The following is a 14,185-nucleotide window of genomic DNA, read 5'->3' on the forward strand; positions in this document are numbered from 1 at the left end:
AAATCAGATGGTCATTGGCTGCCGATGTAAACGTAGCCTTAGAGAGGAAGATTGTGTTTGACATTCTGATGTGTGTAGCGGTCCCGGACATGTCCACCTACCAGTATGAGGAGAGTTCTGGACTCTACTACGACCCTCTAACTGGACTCTACTACGACCCCAATTCACAGGTAACACACACTCTACTACGACCCTCTAACTGGACTCTACTACGACCCTCTAACTGGACTCTACTACGACCCTCTAACTGGACTCTACTACGACCCCAATTCACAGGTAACACACACTCTACTACGACCCTCTAACTGGACTCTACTACGACCCCAATTCACAGGTAACACACACTCTACTACGACCCTCGAACTGGACTCTACTACGACCCTCTAACTGGACTCTGCTGCGACCCTCTAACTGGACTCTGCTACGACCCTCTAACTGGACTCTACTACGACCCTCTAACTGGACTCTACTACGACCCCAATTCACAGGTAACACACACTCTACTACGACCCTCTAACTGGACTCTACTACGACCCTCTATCTGGACTCTACTACGACCCTCTAACTGGACTCTGCTACGACCCTCTATCTGGACTCTGCTGCGACCCTCTATCTGGACTCTGCTGCGACCCTCTCGCTGGACTCTACTACGACCCTCTATCTGGACTCTACTACGACCCTCTAACTGGACTCTACTACGACCCTCTATCTGGACTCTACTACGACCCTCTAACTGGACTCTGCTACGACCCTCTATCTGGACTCTGCTGCGACCCTCTATCTGGACTCTGCTGCGACCCTCTCGCTGGACTCTACTATGACCCTCTATCTGGACTCTACTACGACCCTCTAAATGGACTCTACTACGACCCTCTAACTGGACTCTACTACGACCCTCTAACTGGACTCTACTACGACCCTCTATCTGACTCTACTACGACCCTCTATCTGACTCTACTACGACCCTCTATCTGGACTCTACTACGACCCTCTAACTGGACTCTACTATGACCCTCTAACTGGACTCTACTACGACCCTCTAACTGGACTCTACTACGACCCTCTAACTGGACTCTACTACGACCCTCTATCTGGACTCTACTACGACCCTCTAACTGGACTCTGCTACGACCCTCTATCTGGACTCTGCTACGACCCTCTAAATGGACTCTACTACGACCCTCTAGCTGGACTCTACTACGACCCTCTCGCTGGACTCTACTACGACCCTCTATCTGGACTCTACTACGACCCTCTATCTGGACTCTACTACGACCCTCTAAATGGACTCTACTACGACCCTCTAACTGGACTCTACTACGACCCTCTAACTGGACTCTGCTACGACCCTCTAACTGGACTCTGCTACGACCCTCTATCTGGACTCTACTATGCCCCCAATTCACAGGTAACACACACTCTACTACGACCCTCTAACTGGACTCTGCTACGACCCTCTATCTGGACTCTACTATGACCCTCGAACTTGACTCTACTGCGACCCTCTATCTGGACTCTACTGCGACCCTCTCGCTGGACTCTACTACGACCCTCTATCTGGACTCTACTACGACCCTCTATCTGGACTCTACTACGACCCTCTAAATGGACTCTACTACGACCCTCTAACTGGACTCTACTACGACCCTCTAACTGGACTCTGCTACGACCCTCTATCTGGACTCTACTACGACCCTCTATCTGGACTCTACTACGACCCTCTAACTGGACTCTACTACGACCCTCTAAATGGACTCTACTACGACCCTCTAACTGGACTCTACTACGACCCTCTAACTGGACTCTACTATGACCCTCTAACTGGACTCTACTACGACCCTCTAACTGGACTCTACTATGACCCTCTAACTGGACTCTACTATGACCCTCTAACTGGACTCTACTATGACCCTCTAACTGGACTCTGCTACGACCCCAATTCACAGGTAACACACACTCTAATACGACCCTCTATCTGGACTCTACTATGACCCTCTATCTGGACTCTACTACGACCCTCTAACTGGACTCTACTACGACCCTCTAACTGGACTCTACTACGACCCTCTAACTGGACTCTGCTACGACCCTCTAACTGGACTCTACTACGACCCTCTATCTGGACTCTACTATGCCCCCAATTCACAGGTAACACACACTCTACTACGACCCTCTAACTGGACTCTGCTACGACCCTCTATCTGGACTCTGCTACGACCCTCGAACTTGACTCTACTGCGACCCTCTATCTGGACTCTGCTGCGACCCTCTCGCTGGACTCTACTACGACCCTCTATCTGGACTCTACTACGACCCTCTATCTGGACTCTACTATGACCCTCTAAATGGACTCTACTACGACCCTCTAACTGGACTCTACTACGATCCTCTATCTGGACTCTACTACGACCCTCTATCTGGACTCTACTACGACCCTCTAACTGGACTCTACTACGACCCGCTAACTGGACTCTGCTACGACCCCAATTCACAGGTAACACACACTCTACTACGACCCTCTATCTGGACTCTACTACGACCCGCTAACTGGACTCTGCTACGACCCCAATTCACAGGTAACACACACTCTACTACGACCCTCTAACTGGACTCTACTGCGACCCTCTCGCTGGACTCTACTACGACCCTCTAAATGGACTCTACTACGACCCTCTAACTGGACTCTACTACGATCCTCTATCTGGACTCTACTACGACCCTCTATCTGGACTCTACTACGACCCTCTAACTGGACTCTACTACGCCCCCAATTCACAGGTACCACACACTCTACTACGACCCTCTAACTGGACTCTACTACGACCCTCTAACTGGACTCTACTACGTCCCCAATTCACAGGTAACACACACTCTACTACGACCCTCTAACTGGACTCTACTACGACCCGCTAACTGGACTCTGCTACGACCCTCTATTTGGACTCTACTACGACCCTCTATCTGGACGCTACTACGACCCTCTAACTGGACTCTGCTACGACCCTCTATCTGGACTCTGCTACGACCCTCTATCTGGACGCTACTACGACCCTCTAACTGGACTCTGCTACGACCCTCTATCTGGACTCTACTACGACCCTCTATCTGGATGCTACTACGACCCTCTATCTGGACTCTACTACGACCCCAATTCACAGGTAACACACACTCTGCTACGACCCTCTATTTGGACTCTACTACGACCCTCTATCTGGACGCTACTACGACCCTCTAACTGGACTCTGCTACGACCCTCTATCTGGACTCTACTACGACCCTCTATCTGGACTCTACTACGACCCTCTATCTGGACTCTGCTACGACCATCTAACTGGACTCTGCTACGACCCTCTATCTGGACTCTACCACGACCCTCTATCTGGACTCTACTACGACCCTCTATCTGGACTCTACCACAGCCCTCTAATTGGACTCGACTACGACCCCAATTCACAGGTAACACACACTCTACTACAACCCTCTATCTTGACTCTACTACGACCCTCTAACTGGACTCTACTACGACCCTCTAACTGGACTCTACTACGACCCTCTAACTGGACTCTACTATGACCCTCTAACTGGACTCTACTACGACCCCAATTCACAGGTAACACACACTCTACTACGACCCTCTATCTGGACTCTGCTACGACCCTCTATTTGGACTCTGCTACGACCCTCTAACTGGACTCTACTACGACCCTCTATCTGGACTCTACTACGACCCCAATTCACAGGTAACAAACTCTACTACGACCCTCTAACTGGACTCTACTACGACCCTCTATCTGGACTCTACTATGACCCTCTATCTGGACTCTACTACGACCCTCTATTTGGACTCTGCTACGACCCTCTATTTGGACTCTGCTACGACCCTCTAACTGGACTCTGCTACGACCCTCTAACTGGACTCTACTATGACCCTAATTCACAGGTAACACACACTCTAGTACGACCCTCTATCTGGAATCTGCTACAACCCTCGAACTTGACTCTACTACGACCCTCTATCTGGACTCTACTACGACCCTCTATCTGGACTCTACTACGACCCTCTAACTGGACTCTACTATGACCCTCTTCCACCCCCCTCCTCACCTCTCCCACCCCCCTCCTCACCTCCCCCACCCCCCTCCTCACCTCCCCCACCCCCTCCTCACCTCACCTCCCCCTCCCTCTCTCCCCCTCTCTGTCTCCAGTACTACTATAACAGGGTCACTCAGCAGTATATGTACTGGGACGGAGAGAAGCAGACATATATTGCAGCTCCCGCCCAATCAACTGAGACTGTTGTTGCCCCCGGTGATAACACCGCCCCCTCTAACCCCCCCTCTGCTGCCCTCGGGGGCAAGGAGAAGAAAGACAAGCCCAAAAACAAGACAGCACAACAGGTAACACACACCACAACACACTGTACACACACCATACACACACCGTACACACACACACCATAAGCTCACATTCACACATATGCAGGCGTGAACACTAAGCTATGTTGTGTTTTCTCAGATAGCGAAGAACATGGAGCGTTGGGCTAAGAGTCTGAACAGACAGAAGGAGAACGTTCGCTCTCTCTCTTCTTCCTCCTCCGTGACCCCTGTGGCCTCTATAGTTCTTTCCCCTGGTGAAACCTGGGCTCCTGGACTCGGTCGCCTTGACGACCGCAGAGAGTCCGCCAGCGCAGACGCCGGATATGCTGTCCTGGAGAAGAAGGTAACACACACGCACACGCACGCACACACGCACACACGCACACACACGCACACACACGCACACACTGACTCTTCTTGTCTGTGGCCTGTAGGGGGCGTTGTCTGAAAGAGCTCAGATCATCCTGGACCAGCTCAGACACACAGACCACAGAGAGGTACACCCCCCTTCTTTCTGTCTCTGTCTCTGTGTCTCTCTCTATGTGTCTCTCTCTATGTGTCTCTCTCTCTGTCTCTCTGTCTCTCTCTCTGTCTCTCTCTCTGTCTCTCTCTCTCTCTCTCTCTGTCTCTCTCTCTGTCTCTCTCTATGTGTCTCTCTCTATGTGTCTCTCTCTCTGTCTCTCTCTCTGTCTCTCTCTCTGTCTCTCTCTCTGTCTCTCTCTCTGTCTCTGTGTCTCTCTCTGTCTCTGTGTCTCTCTCTTTCTCTGTCTCTCTGTGTCTCTCTCTCTGTCTCTCTCTCTGTTTCTCTCTCTGTCTGTCTCTCTCTCTCTCTGTCTATGTGTCTCTCTCTGTCTCTGTCTCTCTCTCTGTTTCTCTCTCTGTCTGTGTCTCTCTGTCTCTCTCTCTGTGTTACTCTCTGTCTCTCTCTCTGTCTCTGTGTCTCTCTCTCTGTCTCTATCTCTGTTTCTCTCTCTCTGTGTCTCTCTCTGTGTCTCTCTCTCTGTTTCTCTCTCTGTCTATGTGTCTCTCTGTCTCTCTCTCTCTGTCTCTCTGTGTCTCTCTCTGTCTCTCTCTGTGTCTCTCTCTGTCTCTCTGTGTCTCTCTCTGTTTCTCTCTCTTGTCTGTCTCTGTGTCTCTCTCTCTCTGTCTCTCTGTGTCTCTCTCTGTTTCTCTCTCTCTCTGTCTGTCTCTGTGTCTCTCTCTCTGTAGCTCTCTGTCTCTCTGTGTCTCTCTGTGTCTCTCTGTCTCTCTGTCTCTCTCTGTGTCTCTCTCTCTCTGTCTCTCTGTGTCTCTCTCTGTTTCTCTCTCTCTCTGTCTGTCTCTGTGTCTCTCTCTCTGGCTGTCTCTGTGTCTCTCTCTCTATGTGTCTCTCTCTGTCTCTCTCTCTGTCGCTCTCTGTTTCTCTCTCTGTCTGTGTCTCTCTGTCTCTCTCTCTCTGTCTCTCTCTGTCTCCCTCTCTGTCTGTCTCTGTGTCTCTCTCTCTATGTGTCTCTCTCTCTGTCTCTGTTTCTCTCTCTGTCTATGTGTCTCTCTGTCTCTCTGTGTCTCTCTCTGTTTCTCTCTCTCTCTGTCTGTCTCTGTGTCTCTCTCTCTGTAGCTCTCTGTCTCTCTGTGTCTCTCTGTGTCTCTCTGTCTCTCTCTGTCTCTCTCTGTGTCTCTCTCTCTCTGTCTCTCTGTGTCTCTCTCTGTTTCTCTCTCTCTCTGTCTGTCTCTGTGTCTCTCTCTCTGGCTGTCTCTGTGTCTCTCTCTCTATGTGTCTCTCTCTGTCTCTCTCTCTGTCGCTCTCTGTTTCTCTCTCTGTCTGTGTCTCTCTGTCTCTCTCTCTCTGTCTCTCTCTGTCTCCCTCTCTGTCTGTCTCTGTGTCTCTCTCTCTATGTGTCTCTCTCTCTGTCTCTGTTTCTCTCTCTGTCTATGTGTCTCTCTGTCTCTCTGTGTCTCTCTATCTCTGTCTCTCTATTCTACTGTTTCCCCTCTTTTTCTATCTCTGCCATTTCCCTTGACCTCTGTTTTTTCTCTCTCTCTCTCTGTAGCGCTCCCCTCCTCAGGTGCAGGGTTTGGTGCCGGCCTACAATGGAGAGACGGACAGTGAGGTAGAGGAGGGAGGAGAGAAGGATGAGAGGATGACAGACTGGGCTAAGCTAGCCTGTCTGCTGTGTAGGAGACAGTTCCCCAACAAGGAGGCTCTCATACGACACCAGCAGCTCTCAGAGCTACACAAGGTGCTTATAACACACCTATGCATGTAGTGAGGTGGTATTGGGTGGTAGATGTCTCCTTTATGGCTGTAATCTGATAGTGGTAGTGGGGTGGTAGATGTCTAGTCTCCTTTATGGCTCTAATCTGATAGTGGAAGATGTCTAGTCTCCTTTATGGCTCTAATCTGGTCGTGGGGTGGTAGATGTCTAGTCTCCTTTATGGCTCTAATCTGATAGTGGAAGATGTCTAGTCTCCCTTATGGCTCTAATGTGTTAGTGGGGTGGTAGAAGTCTCGTCTCCTTTATGGCTCTAATCTGATAGTGGTAGTGGGGTGGTAGATGTCTAGTCTCCTTTATGGCTCTAATCTGATAGTGGAAGATGTCTAGTCTCCTTTATGGCTCTAATCTGGTCGTGGGGTGGTAGATGTCTAGTCTCCTTTATGGCTCTAATCTGATAGTGGAAGATGTCTAGTCTCCCTTATGGCTGTAATGTGTTAGTGGGGTGGTAGATGTCTAGTCTCCTTTATGGCTCTAATCTGATAGTGGTAGTGGGGGGGTAGATGTCTCGTCTCCTTTATGGCTCTAATCTGATAGTGGGGTGGTAGATGTCTAGTCTCCTTTATGGCTCTAATCTGATAGTGGAAGATGTCTGGTCTCCCTTATGGCTCTAATCTGAAAGTGGTAGATGTCTCGTCTCCTTTATGGCTCTAATCTGATAGTGGAAGATGTCTGGTCTCCCTTATGGCTCTAATCTGAAAGTGGTAGAAGTCTCGTCTCCTTTATGGCTCTAATCTGATAGTGGGGTGGTAGATTTCTAGTCTCCTTTATGGCTCTAATCTTATAGTGGGGTGGTAGATGTCTCGTCTCCATTATGGCACTAATCTGATAGTGGTAGTGGGTGGTAGATGTCTAGTCTCCTTCATGGCTCTAATCTGACAGTGGTAGATCTCTCCAGGAACAGGGTTGGATTTAAAACCTACAGGAGGGTCTCTCTCCAGGAACAGGGTTGGAGTTAAAACCTACAGGAGGGTCTCTCTCCAGGAACAGGGTTGGAGTTAAAACCTACAGGAGGGTCTCTCTCCAGGAACAGGGTTGGAGTTAAAACCTACAGGAGGGTCTCTCTCCAGGAACAGGGTTGGAGTTAAAACCTACAGGAGGGTCTCTCTCCAGGAACAGGGTTGGAGTTAAAACCTACAGGAGGGTATCTCTCCAGGAACAGGGTTGGAGTTAAAACCTACAGGAGGGTCTCTCTCCAGGAACAGGGTTGGAGTGCCCTGCTCTACCATGACCCTGTCGTCTTCCGATCATGCTCTGACTCCGAACCCTGTAGTCTTTATTCTGCATTAGGATCCCCATTAGCTGACACCATGACAACAGCTAGTCTACCAGGGGTTCATACACACCACAACATTTACATTTAAGAGATATTAGACTGTAGAGTTGGCATTAGAAGGCAGTCACACCGTTGACAGCACGAGACAACAAACAGTAAAATAACTGACATGTCACACATTTACAATTCAATTTCTTTGACCTCTAACCTCAGCAAAACCTGGAACAGAGGTCGTCTCAGCAGGAGGGGGGAGCTGCGGAGAGGAGGGAGAAAGGTCTCCCCACCGAACTACCAGACCCCAAGAAGAGGAAGTACAGCCCCCTGTAAGCACTGCTGTCTCACACAGACACACAAACTTCCACACATAACACATGTTCTCTCCCACCACCTCTCCCTCTCACTTCACTTCCTCTCTCCCTCTCACTTCCTCTCTCTCACTCCATCTCTCTGTAGTGATGGTACGGCTGGCAGTAGTCTAGGTGCCAGGATGCTGCAGGGAGGGGTGAAGAATGGCCTGCTGCTACGTAACATGCAAGTGGACTGACCTCTCGCCCCTGACTGTTAACCCGCTCCAGGGTGAAGTTTCCCCTAGGTCTGTACAGATCTTGGATCAGCTTCCCCTTCCCGAATCCTAATCTATTTTTTAACATTTTTTTAATAAACACTTTTTACCCCTTTTTCGTGGTATTCATCTGGGAGTTCGTTTCGTCGCTGCAACTCCCGTGCGGACTCTGGACAGGCGACGGTTGAGAGCCACGCGTCCTCCGAAACATGACCCTGCCAAGCCGCACTGCTTCTTGACACAATGCCCACTTAACCCGGAAGCCAGCCGCACCAATGTGTCAGAAGAAACACCGTAGACCTGGCGACCGTGTCAGCGTGCACTGCGCCCGGCCCGCCACAAGGAGTCGCTAGAGCACGATGAGACGAGAACATCCCTGCCAGCCGAACCCGGACGACACTGGGCCAATTGTCCGCCGCCTCATGGGCCTGCGACACAGCCTTGGATCGAACCCAGGTCTGTCGTGACGCCTTAGACCGTTGCATCACTCAGGAGGCACCCGAATCCTAACCATTAGTGGGAAAATCTACGGACAGATACTCAAATCTGATCGCTGCAGAGGAGGCCGATAGGAGATCAATATGGAGCTGACCAACAGCGGCACGCCACGGACGATAGAGAAAGGACATTTTTGATAACCACCGGCATAAACGATTCTCAACAAATATGATATCATAAGCAATTTTACAATAGAAATAGGCCTTTAATCTGTTACATTAAGATATTTGATGTGGAAACAAGTCTGTAACTTGGCGAACGGTCGTCCTGAATAAGAGCATTTACCCGTGATGTGGTGGTCCCCAGAACAGCAAAGGTTGGGAACCACTGGTCCCCACATCACCTTTTGTTTGATTGGAAACAGTATGTATGTGACAGTTTTATATTGATAGTTAGCCATTAATAACAAATAGGAAGACATTTCTGCTGTACTAGTGGCTGTGTTTTCATGGGCTCCACTCCAGTTCCCTGCAGCTTACCTGGGCGTATGGTCACCCGAGATGGCTTGAGCTGAGAAATGAGTTAAAGACTGCATTACAGAGAGAATCGTGTGTTTTACTAGAGATAGCTTAGGAGTAGAACAATCCCTCATTGTCTCTAAATCATCCTTGCAACTGGGAAACTAAGCCAGGGTGAGGTTAAGACAACAACCCTGTGTAGATAACGACAGGATGGACCCAGGGTGAGGTTAAGACAACAACCCTGTGCAGATAACGACAGGATGGACCCAGGGTGACTTATGATGGTCCTTGGTCTGCATGGGAGGGGTGGAACCAGCCATGACTAAGCATTCTTAGTGTCAGCTATATATGAAGAACTCTGCATGTCTGTAAAGGTGAAGCTGCTCGGCCCAACAGTCAATACTGTGGGGTTGACTAGTCTCATGTCTGTAAAGGTGAAGCTGCTCGGCCCAACAGTCAATACTGTGGGGTTGACTAGTCTCATGTCTGTAAAGGTGAAGCTGCTCGGCCCAACAGTCAATACTGTGGGGTTGACTAGTCTCATGTCTGTAAAGGTGAAGCTGCTCGGCCCAACAGTCAATACTGTGGGGTTGACTAGTCTCATGTCTGTAAAGGTGAAGCTGCTCGGCCCAACAGTCAATACTGTGGGGTTGACTAGTCTCATGTCTGTAAAGGTGAAGCTGCTCGGCCCAACAGTCAATACTGTGGGGTTGACTAGTCTCATGTCTGTAAAGGTGAAGCTGCTCGGCCCAACAGTCAATACTGTGGGGTTGACTAGTCTCATGTCTGTAAAGGTGAAGCTGCTCGGCCCAACAGTCAATACTGTGGGGTTGACTAGTCTCATGTCTGTAAAGGTGAAGCTGCTCGGCCCAACAGTCAATACTGTGGGGTTGACTAGTCTCATGTCTGTAAAGGTGAAGCTGCTCGGCCCAACAGTCAATACTGTGGGGTTGACTAGTCTCATGTCTGTAAAGGTGAAGCTGCTCGGCCCAACAGTCAATACTGTGGGGTTGACTAGTCTCATGTCTGTAAAGGTGAAGCTGCTCGGCCCAACAGTCAATACTGTGGGGTTGACTAGTCTCATGTCTGTAAAGGTGAAGCTGCTCGGCCCAACAGTCAATACTGTGGGGTTGACTAGTCTCATGTCTGTAAAGGTGAAGCTGCTCGGCCCAACAGTCAATACTGTGGGGTTGACTAGTCTCATGTCTGTAAAGGTGAAGCTGCTCGGCCCAACAGTCAATACTGTGGGGTTGACTAGTCTCATGTCTGTAAAGGTGAAGCTGCTCGGCCCAACAGTCAATACTGTGGGGTTGACTAGTCTCATGTCTGTAAAGGTGAAGCTGCTCGGCCCAACAGTCAATACTGTGGGGTTGACTAGTCTCATGTCTGTAAAGGTGAAGCTGCTCGGCCCAACAGTCAATACTGTGGGGTTGACTAGTCTCATGTCTGTAAAGGTGAAGCTGCTCGGCCCAACAGTCAATACTGTGGGGTTGACTAGTCTCATTATTGGAATAACTAATCAATATTAAATAAAGATGATTGTTTGAAGAAATGACCAAGTCTGTCTCAGTATGAATTTCCGTGACGATGCCTTTGATGCCATACAGAGAGAAAAGACTGTCTGAAATGCCACCCTCTTCCCTATATAGGGCACTACTTCAGACCAGAGCCCTATATATAGGGCACTACTTCAGACCAGAGCCCTATATATAGGGCACTACTTTAGACCAGAGCCCTATATATAGGGCACTACTTTAGACCAGAACCCTATATATAGGGCACTACTTTAGACCGGAACCCTATATATAGGGCACTACTTCAGACCAGAGCCCTATGGAACCCTATATATAGGGCACTACTTTAGACCGGAACCCTATATATAGGGCACTACTTTAGACCGGAACCCTATATATAGGGCACTACTTCAGACCAGAGCCCTATATATAGGGCACTACTTCAGACCAGAGCCCTACAGAACTCTATATATAGGGCACTACTTTAGACCAGAGCCCTACGGAACCCTATATATAGGGCACTACTTCAGACCAGAGCCCTACAGAACCCTATATATAGGGCACTACTTTAGACCAGAGCCCTACGGAACCCTATATATAGGGCACTACTTTAGACCAGAGCCCTACGGAACCCTATATATAGGGCACTACTTTAGACCAGAGCCCTACGGAACCCTATATATAGGGCACTACTTTAGACCAGAGCCCTACGGAACCCTAAATATAGGGCACTACTTTAGACCGGAACCCTATATATAGGGCACTACTTTAGACCGGAACCCTATATATAGGGCACTACTTCAGACCAGAGCCCTATGGAACCCTATATATAGGGCACTACTTTAGACCAGAGCCCTACGGAACCCTATATATAGGGCACTATTTTAGACCAGAGCCCTATGGAACCCTATATATAGGGCACTACTTTAGACCGGAACCCTATATATAGGGCACTACTTTAGACCAGAGCCCTACGGAACCCTATATATAGGGCACTACTTTAGACCAGAGCCCTACAGAACCCTATATATAGGGCACTACTTTAGACCAGCGCCCTACGGAACCCTATTCCCTAAATATAGTGCACTACTTTAGACCAGCACCCTATTCCCTATATATAGGGCACTACTTTATCCCTATGGCACTATGTATGGAATATGGTGCAGTTTGGGGCATCGACTGAGTGTCTGAAATGGTGCCTGACTGACATTTCATTTATTTCACCAGGTAGGCAAGTTGAGAACAAGTTCTAATTTACAACTGCGACCTGGCCAAGATAAAGCCGTTCTAAACAGTTACACACGGAAAAATACAGAAAGTAAATGAGGACAACAAACCACGTCTGCACTGCTACGCAGGGATCTGTCTGGCATGTAGGGCAGTAGGACAGGGATCTGTCTGGCATGTGGGGCGGTAGGACAGGGATCTGTCTGGCGTGGGGCGGTAGGACAGGGATCTGTCTGACATGTGGGGCGGTAGGACAGGGATCTGTCTGACATGTGGGGCGGTAGGACAGGGATCTGTCTGACATGTGGGGCGGTAGGACAGGGATCTGTCTGACATGTGATGGTAGGACAGGGATCTGTCTGACATGTGGGGCGGTAGGACAGGGATCTGTCTGACATGTGGGGTGGTAGGACAGGGATCTGTCTGACATGTGGGGTGGGGTGGTAGGACAGGGATCTGTCTGACATGTGGGGTGGTAGGACAGGGATCTGTCTGACATGTGGGGTGGTAGGACAGGGATCTGTCTGACATGTGGGGTGGGGTGGTAGGACAGGGATCTGTTCGTTAACATAATGTGATGGTAGGACGGGGATCTGTCTGACATGTGGGGTGGTAGGACAGGGATCTGTTCGTTAACATAATGTGATGGTAGGACGGGGATCTGTCTGACATGTGGGGCGGTAGGACAGGGATCTGTCTGACATGTGGGGTGGGGTGGTAGGACGGGGATCTGTCTGACATGTGGGGCGGTAGGACAGGGATCTGTCTGACATGTGGGGTGGGGTGGTAGGACAGGGATCTGTCTGACATGTGGGGCGGTAGGACAGGGATCTGTCTGACATGTGGGGTGGTAGGACAGGGATCTGTCTGACGAGGGATCTGTTCGTTAACATAATGTGGGATGTGATGGTAGGACAGGGATCTGTTCGTTAACATAATGTGGGATGTGATGGTGGGACAGGGATCTGTTCGTTAACATAATGTGGGATGTGATGGTGGGACAGGGATCTCTTCGTTAACATAATGTGGGATGTGATGGTAGGACAGGGATCTGTTCGTTAACATAATGTGGGATGTGATGGTGGGACAGGGATCTGTTAGTTAACATAATGTGGGATGTGATGGTGGGACAGGGATCTGTTCGTTAACATAATGTGGGATGTGATGGTAGGACAGGGATCTGTTCGTTAACATAATGTGGGATGTGATGGTGGGACGGGGATCTGTTAGTTAACATAATGTGGGATGTGATGGTGGGACAGGGATCTGTTCGTTAACATAATGTGGGATGTGATGGTGGGACTGGGATCTGTGCGTTAACATAATGTGGGACAGGGATCTGTGCGTTAACATAATGTGATGGGACAGGGATCTGTGCGTTAACATAATGTGGGATGTGATGGTAGGACAGGGATCTGTTCGTTAACATAATGTGGTGGGACAGGGATCTGTGCGTTAACATAATGTGGGGCGGGGATCTGTTCGTTAACATAATGTGGGATGTGATGGTGGGACAGGGATCTGTTCGTTAACATAATGTGGGATGTGATGGTGGGACAGGGATCTGTTCGTTAACATAATGTGGGATGTGATGGTGGGACAGGGATCTGTTCGTTAACATAATTTGGGATGTGATGGTGGGACGGGGATCTGTTAGTTAACATAATGTGGGATGTGATGGTGGGACAGGGATCTGTTCGTTAACATAATGTGGGATGTGATGGTGGGACAGGGATCTGTGCGTTAACATAATGTGGGGCGGGGATCTGTTCGTTAACATAATGTGGGATGTGATGGTAGGACAGGGATCTGTGCGTTAACATAATGTGGGATGTGATGGTAGGACAGGGATCTGTTCATTAACATAATGTGGGATGTGATGGTGGGACTGGGATCTGTGCGTTAACATAATGTGGGACGGGGATCTGTTCGTTAACATAATGTGGGATGTGATGGTAGGACGGGGATCTGTTCGTTAACATAATGTGGGATGTGATGGTGGGACAGGGATCTGTTCGT

General features: G+C 49.4%; 1 protein-coding gene across 1 annotated transcript in view; it reads left to right on the forward strand.

Annotated features, from left to right (window-relative positions):
- LOC135527675 (RNA-binding protein 10-like) overlaps window positions 1-10,980 on the forward strand; it is an 80,679-nt gene extending 69,699 nt beyond the window's left edge. The window contains exons 16-22 of the mRNA XM_064956163.1: window positions 79-170; window positions 4,206-4,397; window positions 4,516-4,719; window positions 4,811-4,873; window positions 6,407-6,595; window positions 8,118-8,227; window positions 8,358-10,980. Of these exons, the coding sequence (XP_064812235.1) occupies window positions 79-170; window positions 4,206-4,397; window positions 4,516-4,719; window positions 4,811-4,873; window positions 6,407-6,595; window positions 8,118-8,227; window positions 8,358-8,448 (941 nt within the window). The 3' untranslated portion in view covers window positions 8,449-10,980. The remainder of the gene's footprint in view (window positions 1-78; window positions 171-4,205; window positions 4,398-4,515; window positions 4,720-4,810; window positions 4,874-6,406; window positions 6,596-8,117; window positions 8,228-8,357) is intronic.
- The last annotated feature ends 3,205 nt before the right edge of the window (window positions 10,981-14,185 follow it).

The sequence above is a fragment of the Oncorhynchus masou genome, chromosome 33 (assembly GCF_036934945.1).
Source record: "Oncorhynchus masou masou isolate Uvic2021 chromosome 33, UVic_Omas_1.1, whole genome shotgun sequence".
NCBI lineage: Eukaryota > Metazoa > Chordata > Actinopteri > Salmoniformes > Salmonidae > Oncorhynchus > Oncorhynchus masou.